This window comes from Grus americana, chromosome 13, assembly GCF_028858705.1.
Source record: "Grus americana isolate bGruAme1 chromosome 13, bGruAme1.mat, whole genome shotgun sequence".
NCBI lineage: Eukaryota > Metazoa > Chordata > Aves > Gruiformes > Gruidae > Grus > Grus americana.
In genome coordinates, this window is record NC_072864.1 from 5,389,008 (window position 1) to 5,403,204 (window position 14,197).

At 41.8% G+C, this 14,197-nt stretch overlaps 1 protein-coding gene across 1 annotated transcript in view; it reads right to left on the reverse strand.

Annotated features, from left to right (window-relative positions):
- The window catches only part of CMIP (c-Maf inducing protein), a 137,461-nt gene that overhangs the window by 16,015 nt on the left and 107,249 nt on the right, over positions 1–14,197 (reverse strand). The window contains exons 8-12 of the mRNA XM_054840297.1: positions 12,432–12,535; positions 11,712–11,816; positions 10,113–10,466; positions 1,497–1,562; positions 360–386 (exon numbers count right to left, since the gene is read on the reverse strand). Coding sequence (XP_054696272.1) covers positions 360–386; positions 1,497–1,562; positions 10,113–10,466; positions 11,712–11,816; positions 12,432–12,535 — 656 coding nt within the window. The remainder of the gene's footprint in view (positions 1–359; positions 387–1,496; positions 1,563–10,112; positions 10,467–11,711; positions 11,817–12,431; positions 12,536–14,197) is intronic.

Genomic DNA, 14,197 nt, shown 5'->3' on the forward strand with positions numbered 1-14,197 from the left:
CTTTAGAGAGAAACAAGTTGAACCGCTTCCACAGGAAGGAAACACGAGGTCTAAAAGTGATTACCAAGGACAGCATCTGTTCAAAATAGTCTAGAAAAGGTTTCAGAGATGTGCAGTGACAAACTGGTTTGTAAATTCTATCAGCATCCAGTGTCTTTAGTCCTTGGGCTCCTGCTGTCACAGTGAATTAGAAAGAAAACTACATCTTTTTATTGCTAACAGAACGTGCTTGCAGGCCCTCACAGATAAAAAACATTAGAGGTGCAATATTGAATAATGCATCATTGCTATTATTGACTAGTACAAGTATTTTAAGTAATTACCCCCTTTAATAAAACAAACAAGCCCCAGAAACTTACTTTGTGAATTTCTCATGTGCAAGAGCCCTGAAATTTAAAACAGGAAACAAAATGAGGATTTGGGACAAGGTGGGGTGGGGAAACAAAAACCAAACAACCACTTTTCAGTTCTTTCCAGATAATAAAAGGATTTGCTAAGCAACTGCAGCACACAAGACAAAAAGAATACTCTTTCCAAAAAAGATCAGGTAAAGTCTCCTTCATTAATCTAGAGGGGGGAAAAATGAAGCGGGGCGGGTGGGGGGCAGGGAATCACTCTGAACACATCTTGCAGCTCTTCCTGAGTCCTGTCTTAGACAAGGCTCTGACTAACATCAGTGGGAGCTTTGGGTCAGAAGAAAGTAAGTAAAAGACTTAAAATACAGCTATGTAATTAAAAACAGAATTTTGGCTACCTTCAAGAGCCAGGTGAATTCTTTAATTGCAATGCAATTATGGTACGGTCACGACTAATTAACATCATACATCAGTAAAGCAATTAATGACCATTCTGTGAAGTGCCTTGCATCATGGTATGGTTTACACCTCCCCCAGGACTCAGGTTTGACTTAGGTAAATGATGTCTCTGTTGCCTATCTCCAAGCTCTCGCAGTAGCCCAGGTAACCTGGCACGGAGGATTAGACTTCTCTGATTCAAGACATCAGGTCATTAGGGGATGTGATAAGCTAGCAAATTGTACAATTATAGGTTGTAATGTTTGTCCGTGGAGGTCTGCATTTTATAAACACTACTGTTCATTAATAGGTTTCCAAGGGAGCTTGGCTGATCTGTAGGGTAGCTTCTTCATTTAATGCAAAATACAAATGATACAAGTCTCTGTGACGCCAGTAAAGCATCCTCCTCCACTAAATCTCTTACTTTACTCTCCTCCTCACCAGCTTTCCTTCCTTTCTTGTCTGCCTGTGTCTAGTTAACCATTTTTCTCTTCAGGATCATCTTGGAGAAACAGGGAAGGAAGATGAAGATGGGAGAAATCTTTACATCCCTCTGCATCAGCCAAAATCAACTCCAGATTCTAAATCAATACTAGAAGCACAAAGCTCCTATTACCATCATTTTTTAGCTGTCGTTATATTTCATCATAAAACAACAGCAACAAGAATAACCTAGTAAATACTAAGATGGTACAAACTTACTCCTTGGGAAATGGGATAGGTTGAAGCAAGCTGGCCAGTGCTGGTCTCCAATCATCATAGTCTGACCTGAAAAATGAACATTTTATTAGTAAGTTACCAAGTATTAAATACAGTTTGTCAACAGTTAATTCAAGGAGTCAAAAGCTTTGTACTGCGGGGACCAGCAACCCTTCTGTTTTACTGCGACACTCTAAAGATCTACAGTGACATTTCCCTCTCCGTTTTCAGCACATTCTCCACTGAGGCACAATAAATCTGGTATTTAGAATGACCTCCAGAGAGGCCTTCTTTATGTCAACTTAAACACATTTGCTGTTTATGAAACCTGTTGACATTTAATCACTAAGTAATACTTTCATCTAAGTTGGTACAGCAATTACCAGGCCACTGCTACTTACAGCTCTGCTCTGCATTTAATTGGACTTTTTATTTCTTTTTTGCTATAAGACATAAGCCCATTTGTAAAAACAAAGACATCCCCCCAGTCAATTTTTGACCTTGGCACAAAGGAATGGGTCAATTTAAATAGTACAAAGTCTTTAGCTTAAGAGGTGAGAGACTAGAGAAGGAAGTACTGTCAAAATTAAGAGTGAAAAAGGACAAATGAGTATAAGCAGAGCAGAGGTCAGGCCAGTGGACCCAGTAAGAAGTGTCTCCTCCCTGTTGTGTTAGCACCACAGCTCCCAGCTGATGAAAATTGCTTTCATCTCTGCATCAATATACAGAACTGTCCTTGTACGAGGAGCCGTCCATAAGGGGATGCTCGTGTGCACCAGGATAAAGAGAACGTTTTGCTTTACAGCATGCGCCGATCAGCGCAAACCAATCTCACAGCAAAACGCCAACTGCTTGAACACGCGTGGTGAAGCGGGTACGGCTTCTCGTGTAGGAATGGTGCTTTGCACACTGCCACCCCTCCCCTTCAAATGAGCTCAAACATTTAGCAATTAGTTAGCACTAATTAGCAGCTGTAACAACGCACTGCACAAAGGGTACTGCCGTTGCAAGATAGATGAAGTGAAGAACACAGAGGGTAAGTGCATTTGGCAAGTCAGCACCAAAACAGGGCACAGAACCTACCAGCCAAAGCCCTGATCCTGGCACTGCCTGCTAGCCCACTTTCACTCTGATTAACACCAATGAGAACACAGAGAGAAACGTAGGAAACCTCATGTGGGGTGAAACACCTTGGGATGTCTGTAGAAGATTGTGTAGAAGAGCCTACAGTCTGCTGTTACCCTTTGGATTTCAGTTTTAAAAGTCAGATTATTGGCTGCAGCTTACTGCAAACTTGGCACAAAAGTATGGTGCTTCTTTAGGAAGGAACGAAGGAACGAAGTGTAATGTTCTCAAATGGACAGTATCTACTGATAGTATTAGAAACAGACAACATATGCACAGAAAGCGTTCCAAAATAATGCAATTTTTGCAAAGAGAAGGTTCTAGCCCAGAGAAATGGAAGATGGATGCATTTCCAAAAGTCTCATCCATTCTTTGAACTGCATAAAACAGATTTCCATAAACTAATAGTACAAATGACAGCCCACAAAGGCACATTCATGGACACAAAGAAAACTTACGTGCATGAGCACATAAGAAGCAACATACAGAGAAATTTTAATTGAAGGGGTAACCATGACGTAAAAATCAACCAGGGAGGGAGTTATCACTTGCCCAAGAGTAGTATGAGTTCAGGTTACAAACATATATAATATCGCATGCAAGTAACCAATCCACAAGAACAACTGTGATGTGATAGTAGCTTAACATAGTAAAAACCAGATGAATGCCGTACAAACGCACTGTGGGATGGGTTAGTAGCTCTTCTTCCATACCGCTGTGCAAAAGTTCCAAGTCCAATACAGACATTTTTCTTTCCCATACCAGGTGCAACCTAGCACAAAACTAAATGTCTATCATTTCAGTAGGCAACTTCACCAAGTAGTCCTGCTCTTTTCACGGGTGCATCACCAGAGAATCCAGGCACGTACTTTCCAGTCATTTCCTGAAATCCCTCTACCAAGAGGCCAAGAATGACAACACTGCGTTGGGTTCAGGAAGATGCCTCCTTCCCCACCTGCAGTTGTTAACCATAAAAGCACTTAGGCACGAGGCTGGGGCTTACAGGCAGTTCAGCAATTGAGGTGGCACTGGCCAGGCAACAATCTCAGTGCTGGTTCTCTTCAAAACACCGAACAAATAGCATTTGAGAGTCTTGGCTATGTCCCCTAATAAATACAACTTGTTTATTTTCCTCTTGTTCTCTTTAGTGTGAGACATGAAGCACAGAACATGTGAAGCTACAGTAATCCAAAAAAGAAACCTCATGCCCATGCCAGTTGTGCTAGAAGACATTGAGCCTGATTTTCTCCTCCATCAAGAATTCTGTTCTCTGGTCTAAATTAGGAGCAACTCTGAGATAAGATAAGTTAGTGTTACACTAACCTAGAGTGGACCCGAGTCAGTCACAGACAGAGCACTTTGTGATCACCCATTCACAAGGTTCTTTCCAGAGACAAAAACCCCTTACCTGCATAGACACTAAAGAAATAAGGAAGATGACCAACTTTGTTTACTGCCTCAGAACAGCAAGACATGAAGCAAAACTTCATTGCAAGGGGTTGTTTTACTGCTTAGTCTCTGTAAAATGAATATCGTGAAACACCTGAGGATAGGGCTTTCATACAAACGGAAATAAGTCAAGGAAACCTCTGATGTAGCACTTCTAGGATGAGCTCTCTGGTTCTTTTAACAAAGCTTTGATTAGTTAAGGCTCTCCACAAGACTATTTGTTGTTTCTGACCTACACACAACTTGAATGGGTCAGTGACACAGAACTCTGACCTGTGTTCAGATTCATCTGTAAATGTCTTGTTTACCTACCAGGTATTTTTTTTTTTTTAATGTACACACCGTTTGGAAACTCCTACTTAAACCAGTAGCTGATTTTACTCTTAAACCAACACACTTTTATTGGTAGATACAAACAAATTTAAGAGGAGATTTTTGAGCAGAAGAGACCCGGAAGTCAAAAGGCTGAGTTAGGAAATTCAAATGTGTTAAAGGTGTTTCACATCACACAAGATAAAACACATACAAATCTTTCCTAACAGAAGCTTAAAAGCTGAGACCCACTTGGAGGCTTAGTTCCCATGACATCTCAGGTTGTGTTACACCACTAAAATTCCTCCTTGAGCAATCTGGAGAGTTGTGATTAGTAATAATGTGAACCAATCAATTTTTCATGGCTGATCTTCAAAGGAAATTGCAAGAGGAAGCAAAAAAGCTGCTTTGTAATAGACCAAGACTGAGTGAAACACTGCAGACAGAATTGGATAGTATCACACTCTGACTTTACTTGGAGCTGGGAGTTACGTATGGCATTCATTTGCAGAGCAGGTCTGCAAGAGGGCAGTGAAAATAAATCATAGCCCATTTTTCTAGGAGGAGAAGAAAGAAAGAAAACCATCTCCTGTGAAATATATAGTTTGGTCACATGAGTGGGACCTGAACATAAAATCTACACAACCCGTAATCCCTTCAATCTGAGCTAGGAAACATGAAACAAACATAGCACAAGAATAAAACTAAACTACTTATTAAAAGCCTACGGTGTTTCTCCTCCTCCCACCTATTCCCTTTTCAAAAACATTTTCCTTCTGTCTGTGCTCATCTCATCTGCACTCTTCTTTCATTTCAGACAGTTGCCTTTTTTTTCCTTTTCTTTTTTTTTTTGTCCATTCACAGCTCTAACACGAGAGAGAAGTGTTTGAAGCAGGGAAAGAAAGAGAGATAGATTAGCTCTGGCTGCAGTTAACAACCACAGCGATGAGCCAGACAAAGAGGCCACACCGGGAGGAGGAGGGAGCCCAGAGCTACCGGGAGAACTCGGGAGAGCGCCTGTGACAAAATCCCATTGGAGATCTTCAAAGGGTGCTGGGCTGAAAGCTCATGCTCATCACACAGCTTAAATCCCAGGACTGGCCTAATAAAAGCAGAGGGGGAGAAAGACTCCCTGACGTACTCAACGGCTCTGATTTTTGAAGGATTTGCAATTTCAGGTGAGTAGCAGAGCAGACAACCTGCAGCCCAATCTATGGGTTCCTGGGAAATGGGTGCCAAGTGGGTGAAAGCTGTCAGAGCAGTCACCTGCTATTGCACACAGCTTTACTTACCCAGAAACCGTTTTTAGGGGACTGGCCGGAACATTGGCCAACCATAATAATTAAATAATCCCTGACTGCAGTGACTTTTGCCTTTGGGCCATCGTCGCTATCGGCCTGCCAACATAATACATTTTCCTTCCCGGGATCACCTTTCACCAAAATGAAAACCTGCCCATATGTCATGTGCGGCACAAACAATCCAAAACATATTAGCAGCCCAGGGCAACCCTGATAAACATGACATAAGAGAATCCACTTGGGATATTCAGAGCATGCCACTGACCTATTGGGGAATGCAGGGAAGGCAGGGGAAGCTCCAGTGGGAGCTTGCGTTTGGAAAGCTGTCGGTCTTATCACCAAGAGACTGCAAGCCCTGAGCCCTCTGTTTTTAAAGGATAATAAAGAGACAAGAAGCAACTACTTGGAAGCAGCTTGTTTCTCCAGACTGAGCAGCTTGACAAGATCAAAAATCTTTTAGGTAACTCTTCCGTTATCAGATAATAATAAGATGATCGAGCCCCCCAGAAGTGTACCTTACCCCTTCTTTCCCTGGCTCTAGGTCCAATTCCTCTGAATTGTATGACACAAGGTTTAGCTGAGGGCTCCAGGGCAGGCTGAGAAAAAGCCCCATCAGACCTCCTGTCATATAAGGCACAAACCTGCGATCTGCAAACAGTGAGGTGCCTTTTCATGTTCAGCCTTCTTTTGCGCTGGGCTTGTTTGTTTTTTCACAAGAAGCAAATTTAGCACCATTGAAAGGCCCTAGAAAGGTCCTGCCCATGCTGCTGAGAACAGAAAAGACCTCCACTGCCCACAGTTGGCACGACAGCATCAGGAAAAAGCAGTGCAAGTTTGCCCAAAGGAGCCAACTCTACCCTGGTCACACAGCCCCCAGAAAGGGGTAGAAGTCTTTGGGCATCTGGAAGGACCCTTGCCACTACAGGCAGCCATAGAAACAAAAAAATAACACGCACAAAGGGTGACAGCTTACGATACAACATCGTCACAGCCACAGCCTCCCTGAGAGGTGTCTGTTCTTGCAGCCACTTTAGTTTGCTATTTGTTGATCCAGATTTCACTACAGGCACAGTTTAAGCGTTCCCCCCTTATGCTGGGTGTTTCCAGAGGAATCAGCGGGGTCCTTCAGGTGACACGCAGACTTTGAAGATATCCAGTCCAAGGAAGAGGACACACAGCCCCTTTTACTGCAAACTTGTCTGACCACGGTTGTGCTGTTCAAGCACAAGTTTGGCTGTACAAGAAATTCTCTAATGCATGGAAACATTAACATGCAAGTCGGAGCTGGACAATGCTAAGCAGCTCTCACAGCCTCTAATTTAATACGATGAACAGAAAGATTTCAATTAATTTAGTGCATTTCCTACGCACCAGTTTAAGACTTGCAGCATTTAGGAGGCACTGACTGGCATCGATAACACGATCAGAGTCCAGAATGCATTAGAGGATATTGACATAGAAGTTTGATCCACTTTTGAGTGCAGGACAAAAATAGCACGTTCCACTAGAGACCATGTCTCCTTTACAATCTGCCCGGACTTTGGGTCATCTGCCAACATCTTTAAAACCAGGATTTTCTGTTTTCCTTTAGTATGCAATAGTTGGGTTCTGTTACTCAACTACATTAGAAAAAGGGTCAAAGATATTCGTGGTGCTATGATAACAGCCACACAGATGAACTTTCTAATCTGCACATTTAGACTCTGTGCAAAAAGTCAGGTATTACAGTAATTATTAAATAATTGCTGTTACATTTTAATCGATATTAGAAGCGCTTTTTTCTCCAGGAAAATAAGTATTGTGTAGGAGTTAGGTGAACAATAAAACGTCCTCTGCTGAAGATACTGTTAAGAATTCTTTTTTGCTAGACTTTCAATAATTAAAATATGCCTAAATAAATTACTCCCTGCTGCCCTAAGTTAATTATGTAAAAAAGATATCATTGTTGGTGACTCTCTTGTTTTGATGATGATATTGAGTCAGACACCTAAAAGAACAATTAAATTCAATGCTAAGCAACTTATTTATGTTTGGCTTACCACCATTATTAATAAGAACATTATTTTAGTGACTGCCTGCTGAGAGCTCAGCTCCTGGATAGCAGTTGTTTTATAATTAATGTTTTCTTCCTACTGGCATGTCCTTCAAATCTCTTTCTTCATATTCTCATTTTTTCAAAGTACAGTAACAGTATTTAGTGCATCAGAAAGCCTGTGTTCAAGAAGAGTTAGAGCATGCAAGGAATCAGCATCACAACAGTGTTATCTTGCATTTTTGTTAATAAGTACTAGTCCTTCTACAATGCTTTTCCATCACTGGTTACAGAGTGAAAAACAACATTCAAAATTTTTACCTATATAATACAGATAAGAAAACTGAGGCACAAAAAGAAGTGACTTATATAAATGCTCCTAGTCAGCCAGTGGCAGAATGAGGAGCAGCACTCATTTCTGCATTAATGCTTTCAGGTCCGAAAAAAATCAAAGGGTGAATAGGAATGGAAGGGAACCCAAATCAGTGGAGCCACAATATATACCAGCCATGGCTCTGCCTTAGAAACCATCCTATATGTGATTTCTCAAGCAGGGTGTGGACCCTGGCGACACACTCTGCGGAGAGTTGCACCGATTTTGTAGTATCGCTGGTCCTTCACTCTAGACATCCTGTATAGTGTTCCTTCAGAACAGAATCCTTCAGAATTACCATTGTACAAGCTGAAAAAGGGCACAAAGCTCCTCTACACCTACAACCTGTGCGATAACAACAACAGGTTCCCATTTTCACTGTTGCTATTGAAGAGCTTGATTTTTTAAAAAGACAGCGAACACATAAAACACTCACGTTATTTAAAGGTATGGAGAGAAATAAGAGTTCTTTGTGCAGGAAATTATATGGGAATTGAGACCTGGCATATCAAATGTCTAAAATGTGGAGAGACTCTGAGAAAGAACATGCCCATTCGTGAATTTGTTTATAAGCTGCATGATGAAACCAAACTGTTAATGCTTAGTGAGTCAGCATCCAAGCCAGCATCAGGACTAAGAGAGTTCATAGGTGTTTATGGAAAACACCTAGATCAAGGGGACAGGAACAAATACACGATGTGTTTAATGTAGCACCTGGGTGCATGAAGACTTAGAAGCCACAAGATGAAGCGAAGTCAGATGCTGTGCTTTTTTAATGCAAATATTTTTAAAGGCAGAAGAGGCTAGGCCAGGGGGAAAAAATATAAAATAAGCCTTCAGCGACTTGCTGCTCAAGAATTTAATGGGAACGGTATCTTGCATTCACCTGTCCTGCCTCCAGTTCTGAGTGCGTGCTTATGTATGTATTTGCAAGCCAGCTTGCAAGTGAATGAAAGAATAATGTTGAAAACTGGTACTATGTATTTTGAAAAAAATGGAAGTATGGGACAAAACTTTAACAAAATCCTCCATCACGGCAGCTGGACTTCATTTAATTCCTTGAGAGCATACAACCCAGACTTGATTTGGACTTCAGTGTAGCCACATCCTCAGGGTTTACAGCAGAGTCCAAATTTTACCCACCATGTCTTGTATTCTAAAAAACAATAATTAATGTAGAAATATAACAGCTTGCCCAAAGACACACTGCAACACAGGAGCAGAGCTGGCTGTCAAAGTCAACAAAGTTGTTTTGGGTTGGTTTACTGCACTTCTATTATAGCTCCCATTCTGCAGTCCACCTTTTGTGTTACTCCATTTATTTATCCAGGAGAAAAACAAGCTTTTCCTGAAGAACTTTTTATTTTTTATTTTATATTCCTCTTGAAGATATTCAGAGGATTTGCCTCCCAGGAAACCACACAGCCATCATTTTGTATAGTCTATTTGAGCATTTGTTCACTAATACAGGTCCACTGTACCAAAGCAACTGGTTGATAAATAGAGGGTCCACTCTAATACAAGTAAATCTGAATAAGCCAGAAAACTTCTACGAACATGTGAAGGGAGAACACCTAAGTGACAGACGCTGACCTCACCCAACTCCTGCTGAAGCCCGGGGAGCAGCGCTGCCTTTCACTGCGCAGGCACTGAGCCTAACGCAGACCTGTGTTTTCTAGCTCTGTCTTGGGTAATTCCAAGAGCCCTGGAGAAGACAAATAGATTCTTTTTTTTTTCTGGTGGGCAAGAACAAAACAGAAACCACTGGCAACAACATCTCATCTTCTGTAATATGCCTGAGGCTCACTGTACAAATAAGCTTTCCGTTTTCATCTTCCTAATGCTATTTTTAGAACGTATTGGCAGTGCCAGATGTCTCTTTTCAAAGGCTGGACTCTCTAGAGCTGGAGTTAGATTTATAACAATGTGCTTGCTGGCTACAGATGTTGAAGATGACAGGTCTGTGGGAAAAGCCCCCCATTGTTAAGATGATATTGTTCAAAAAGCTGCTTAAAATAGTTACTCACAGCATCTTGAGTATTTCAACATAACAGCCAAGGATCCTGTCTGCCTGGGCACTCAGCTCGATGCTCATGGTGCTGCAGGTAGGGCTGACCATCAAGCAGTCAATCAGGTTGGGCTCACTGTCATTGCCAACGTTGGCTGTCATCTTCTGATTAGCTGTGTTGTTGCGCTCCACTTCCACATGGATCTCATTTGAAGTGACAATAACTGGTTTCAGACGGGATTCAGTCAAGGTGGCCTCTTGAGAGACCAGGTCAGGACTTGTGTGAAGAAGGCGGAGGGGGAGATTAGGCTTTCGGTCACACTGCTGCTGGCAGCCGTTCCGAATTTCCTTCAGGCTTGGCGAATTGTCTCGACTGAATTTAAAAAAAAAACCCAAATAATTTCAGTAGACAGACATAACAGCAGAGAGCAGGAGAGAGAGTGCAACACTGAGAAGCCAAGATCTTTTGCAATTTCCCACTGCATTTCACCCCAGCCCACCAGATTGCTTTCTCCTGTGTAATAGGATTACTGAAATCAATTAAAACATTAAAAGGCTCCAATAGGACTGTTCTGCAGCCCCTATTCTACAAAGATTTGAGCTTTTCATTACTCTAATTGACATGCCAGTTTAGTATAAAGGTGAACTTTCCCATCCAAGTTGTGCAAAGCTGTAACAGAATCCATGCCCAAGTATGTATCTGGCTACAGTACATGCCCAGACATTTGTCTGCAGCCCTCACGTCTGGAATCTTTGTTGGACACTAAGCAGCCCCTGTCCGTGCTCTAGCATGAGGAAAGTCAGATAGGCATAAACAAACAGGAAACACAGCAGAGGGGAACCCTCAGCGTCTACTGGAAACTGTCTCGTGTGTCAAGACTGTGGCATCTATTTTGCGGTAAGTCAGGAATCAAATTTTCCACAATAATGGAGACAGCATTGCGAAACCAGCTCAGGTTCAGAGCTGTAGATACACAGAGATTTACAGACAACCCCTTCTCAAAGATCGCACCTTTCCCTTTGCTTTAGGTGTAACACACACTTCATGTGCCAGAAAGGGAGCAAAACGGACACTGCTCTGGGTAGTGCTTAATTCCTAGAGACTCTGTGGAGCACTCTCACCTTCTGCTGGCCTAAAAAGGCTGGGTACAGCTGCAGTCTGCCTTAGAGGAGTATCTCAACAGTGGCCAAGACCAGCATGCAGCTGGCTCTTGAGCTTCATCCTGGAAGTTACTGCAGCTTGCAGTACATCTGTACTGGGAACTGCCGAGCTACTTGCGTCACCAGCACTGCCCCCATTTTCAAGCATGGGAGCCAAAGATGTGCATTAACAGATTGCCACGCTCACTGCCTCAAAACATGCTGCAGTGAGTACAAGTGAATGAAGGTCCAGCATCTTTCAGGTGTTCGAGCTCAGAGAGTGTAACAAATATAGTCACATATCTACAAAAACACACATGTGATTGACCAGAACTCCCACGTGTAACGCTAGCAATGAGCAGAGTGAGAACGAACACATGCTCTCACGTACTCACACCCATGCTAACACCAATCATGTTCACAGATGCCATGGGTTTGGAAGTAAGTAACATGTGGTCGGCTGGGAATTCATACTGACCTGTTGATAAATTCCTCATAACATGAATAAATGGCTGCTAAGCAGACAGCTACAAGATTTGGCAGGACCCTGGGATGGGGGCATTGTCCAGTTGGACCATGCATGCTGAAAAACAAAAACCAAGATGACATCATTGTGAGGAACATATCTCTGGGCAAAAACAGTCAGACAGAACAGGGTGCCACAACTGGATAGACAGCCTTGGGGAATCTTCAGAAGGGCCATAACAGAAGAGTTATTTTAACCCTGTAAATCCCAACCCAATGGCCCTGTTTATGAATAAGACTAATGCATCTTCAGTTTATTTGATGATGTGGTATCTCTACAGTCCCCCCAAAATCTCACACATGACAGTATTATGTGGTCTAAAGTTAATGGGAATTTCTCTGTAGAGGCTCTGAGTCTAAATGTATAAAAAGAATGTACACACAGCAAAGTCCATTTGCTTCCAGTGTGTATCTAGGCAGAAAATCCCAGCTATAGTAGAAAATTAGTTTAAAAAAACCAAAAAAACCCAAAGAACACCAAAGAAAACAAAACACCGAAAGAGACTTCAGCAACATTGCCTCATGGACTCTTCTAATTTATTTGCTGTTTGCCAGTACCAAAAAGCACCAGCTGCTCTTAACAGCCAGTAAAGAGATGAGCAGGGCTGGGAGAAGTAACACAGCGAAGCACGTACACAGGACTGGAAACACGCCGTAAATTAAATTAACTAACCTATGAATAAACTTCTTCACCACCTCCATTCCAGCATTCAGCTCATTCAAAGCCAGAATATACTCCTGAGTAAACAGCCGCAACCGAGGGCACTTCCCAAAATCCTGTCCAAAAAGGAGAGACTCAGTGAAGACGGTGAAACATGCCTGCAATGTACGTCGAAACTGTGGGTTTTCAAAGAAATCAACTCAAACACAACTGAATTCACTTTGTTATTATGCTGACAGCTTCAAGAGCACAGTATCACTGCATGCTGAAGTAAGATTCTTCCCACTAATAATGACATACTTTCCAATTGTCCTTTTCCCCATACTCACCTTGAAACAAAAGACATTTAATGAGAAGAAGAAAACCCCATCCTACCTGCACTTACATTTCTTTTGTACACTTCACTTTCTACCTTTATTTTGAAACACATTTTTTGTTGTTTTGCATTTTTGCTTCCACTCACAACTGCAGTTTTTTAGAAATGCAACTCAAAAGTACTATTTTACTTCCATGTTTGACATCGTATCTATTCTGGTTTTAGAGAAAATCTGTCTGACATCAGATCAATAAGTGATCAAGTATAAAAGCAGAGATCAGCTCTCTCTCTGGGGATTTTACTCCAGCTACAATGTGAATTTGACAGGGGAGCTCAACAGTCACTTTCTTTAAATCCTGCAGTCAGAAAGGCACCTGGTAACTGAAATCCTGCATCTCCTCACATCACCTGCTATTTTTAGATGTGAAAGGAGTAAAATCTGCTGTCTGGTGAGTGTTATTCCACAGAACATTTCTTCACATTGACACAGGTGTAACCTTATTACACAGGTGTTACAGAACTACAAAGCTCCATTTCCAAGCGGTGAAGACGACCCAGTGGGGACAAACAAGCCCTCCCAGCTTTACCCTCAAGCAAATCCTTAAACTTCTAACAGCTCCTTCAGGCAGGTGCAAATACACTCGCTTCAAGGGCGTGCAACCATGTGTATTTGATGCCACTTAATTTCATGAATGCTCCTTACAAGATATCTTTTGCAGTTGCAGTATGTGTAGGAAATTTTTCAACCTGTGTAGGTGTCCTTACTGCAGTCAGAACGAAAGTCAAAGAGATCATAAAGAGGATGCCATTGCTGACTGCTCTAAAATAAAATAACTCTCTAAATATAACATGATGCCCTGTCACCATATCAGGTACAGAACAATACACATACGCAACCAGTAGTATCAGCAAGACAAAAAGCTATCCTAGTTCTTTTGAGATTTCAAAATGTTAGATAAATGCAGCACTCTCTCACCATTTTATAGGTGGGAAACTGTGGAACAAAACTCGTTATGAACTTATCAAAGACCACAGAGCAAATTAGCAGGAAAGGTGGGAACAAAGAGCTCCGTCTCCTGCTCTAAGCAGACTGAATTGCAGGGGTCCTCCTAAGGTTATGAAGTTTACTGCCAACACCACTGTCCCCCAAAAGGATAACTTTATTTACACGCACACATGCACATGTTCTCTAAAAGACTATTCACTACTGAAATCCCTGGAGAGCAGTAAAGTGCCCAAATCCACTCCAATTAATACATGACACTGTAAATTCTCTGACTACACACTGCGGTACAGACATGTTGATTTTCAATCTGCAAATGTTAAGTATGGCAAATATACCCAATTCTCTGAAGCTAACCAAATACAAGCATTACACTATGCGTTTAGATTTTATTTGAGACCCCTCAAGAGCTCTGGATGCTTTAAAAAAATCAGTCTGGAATCCAAGAATAACATTTAC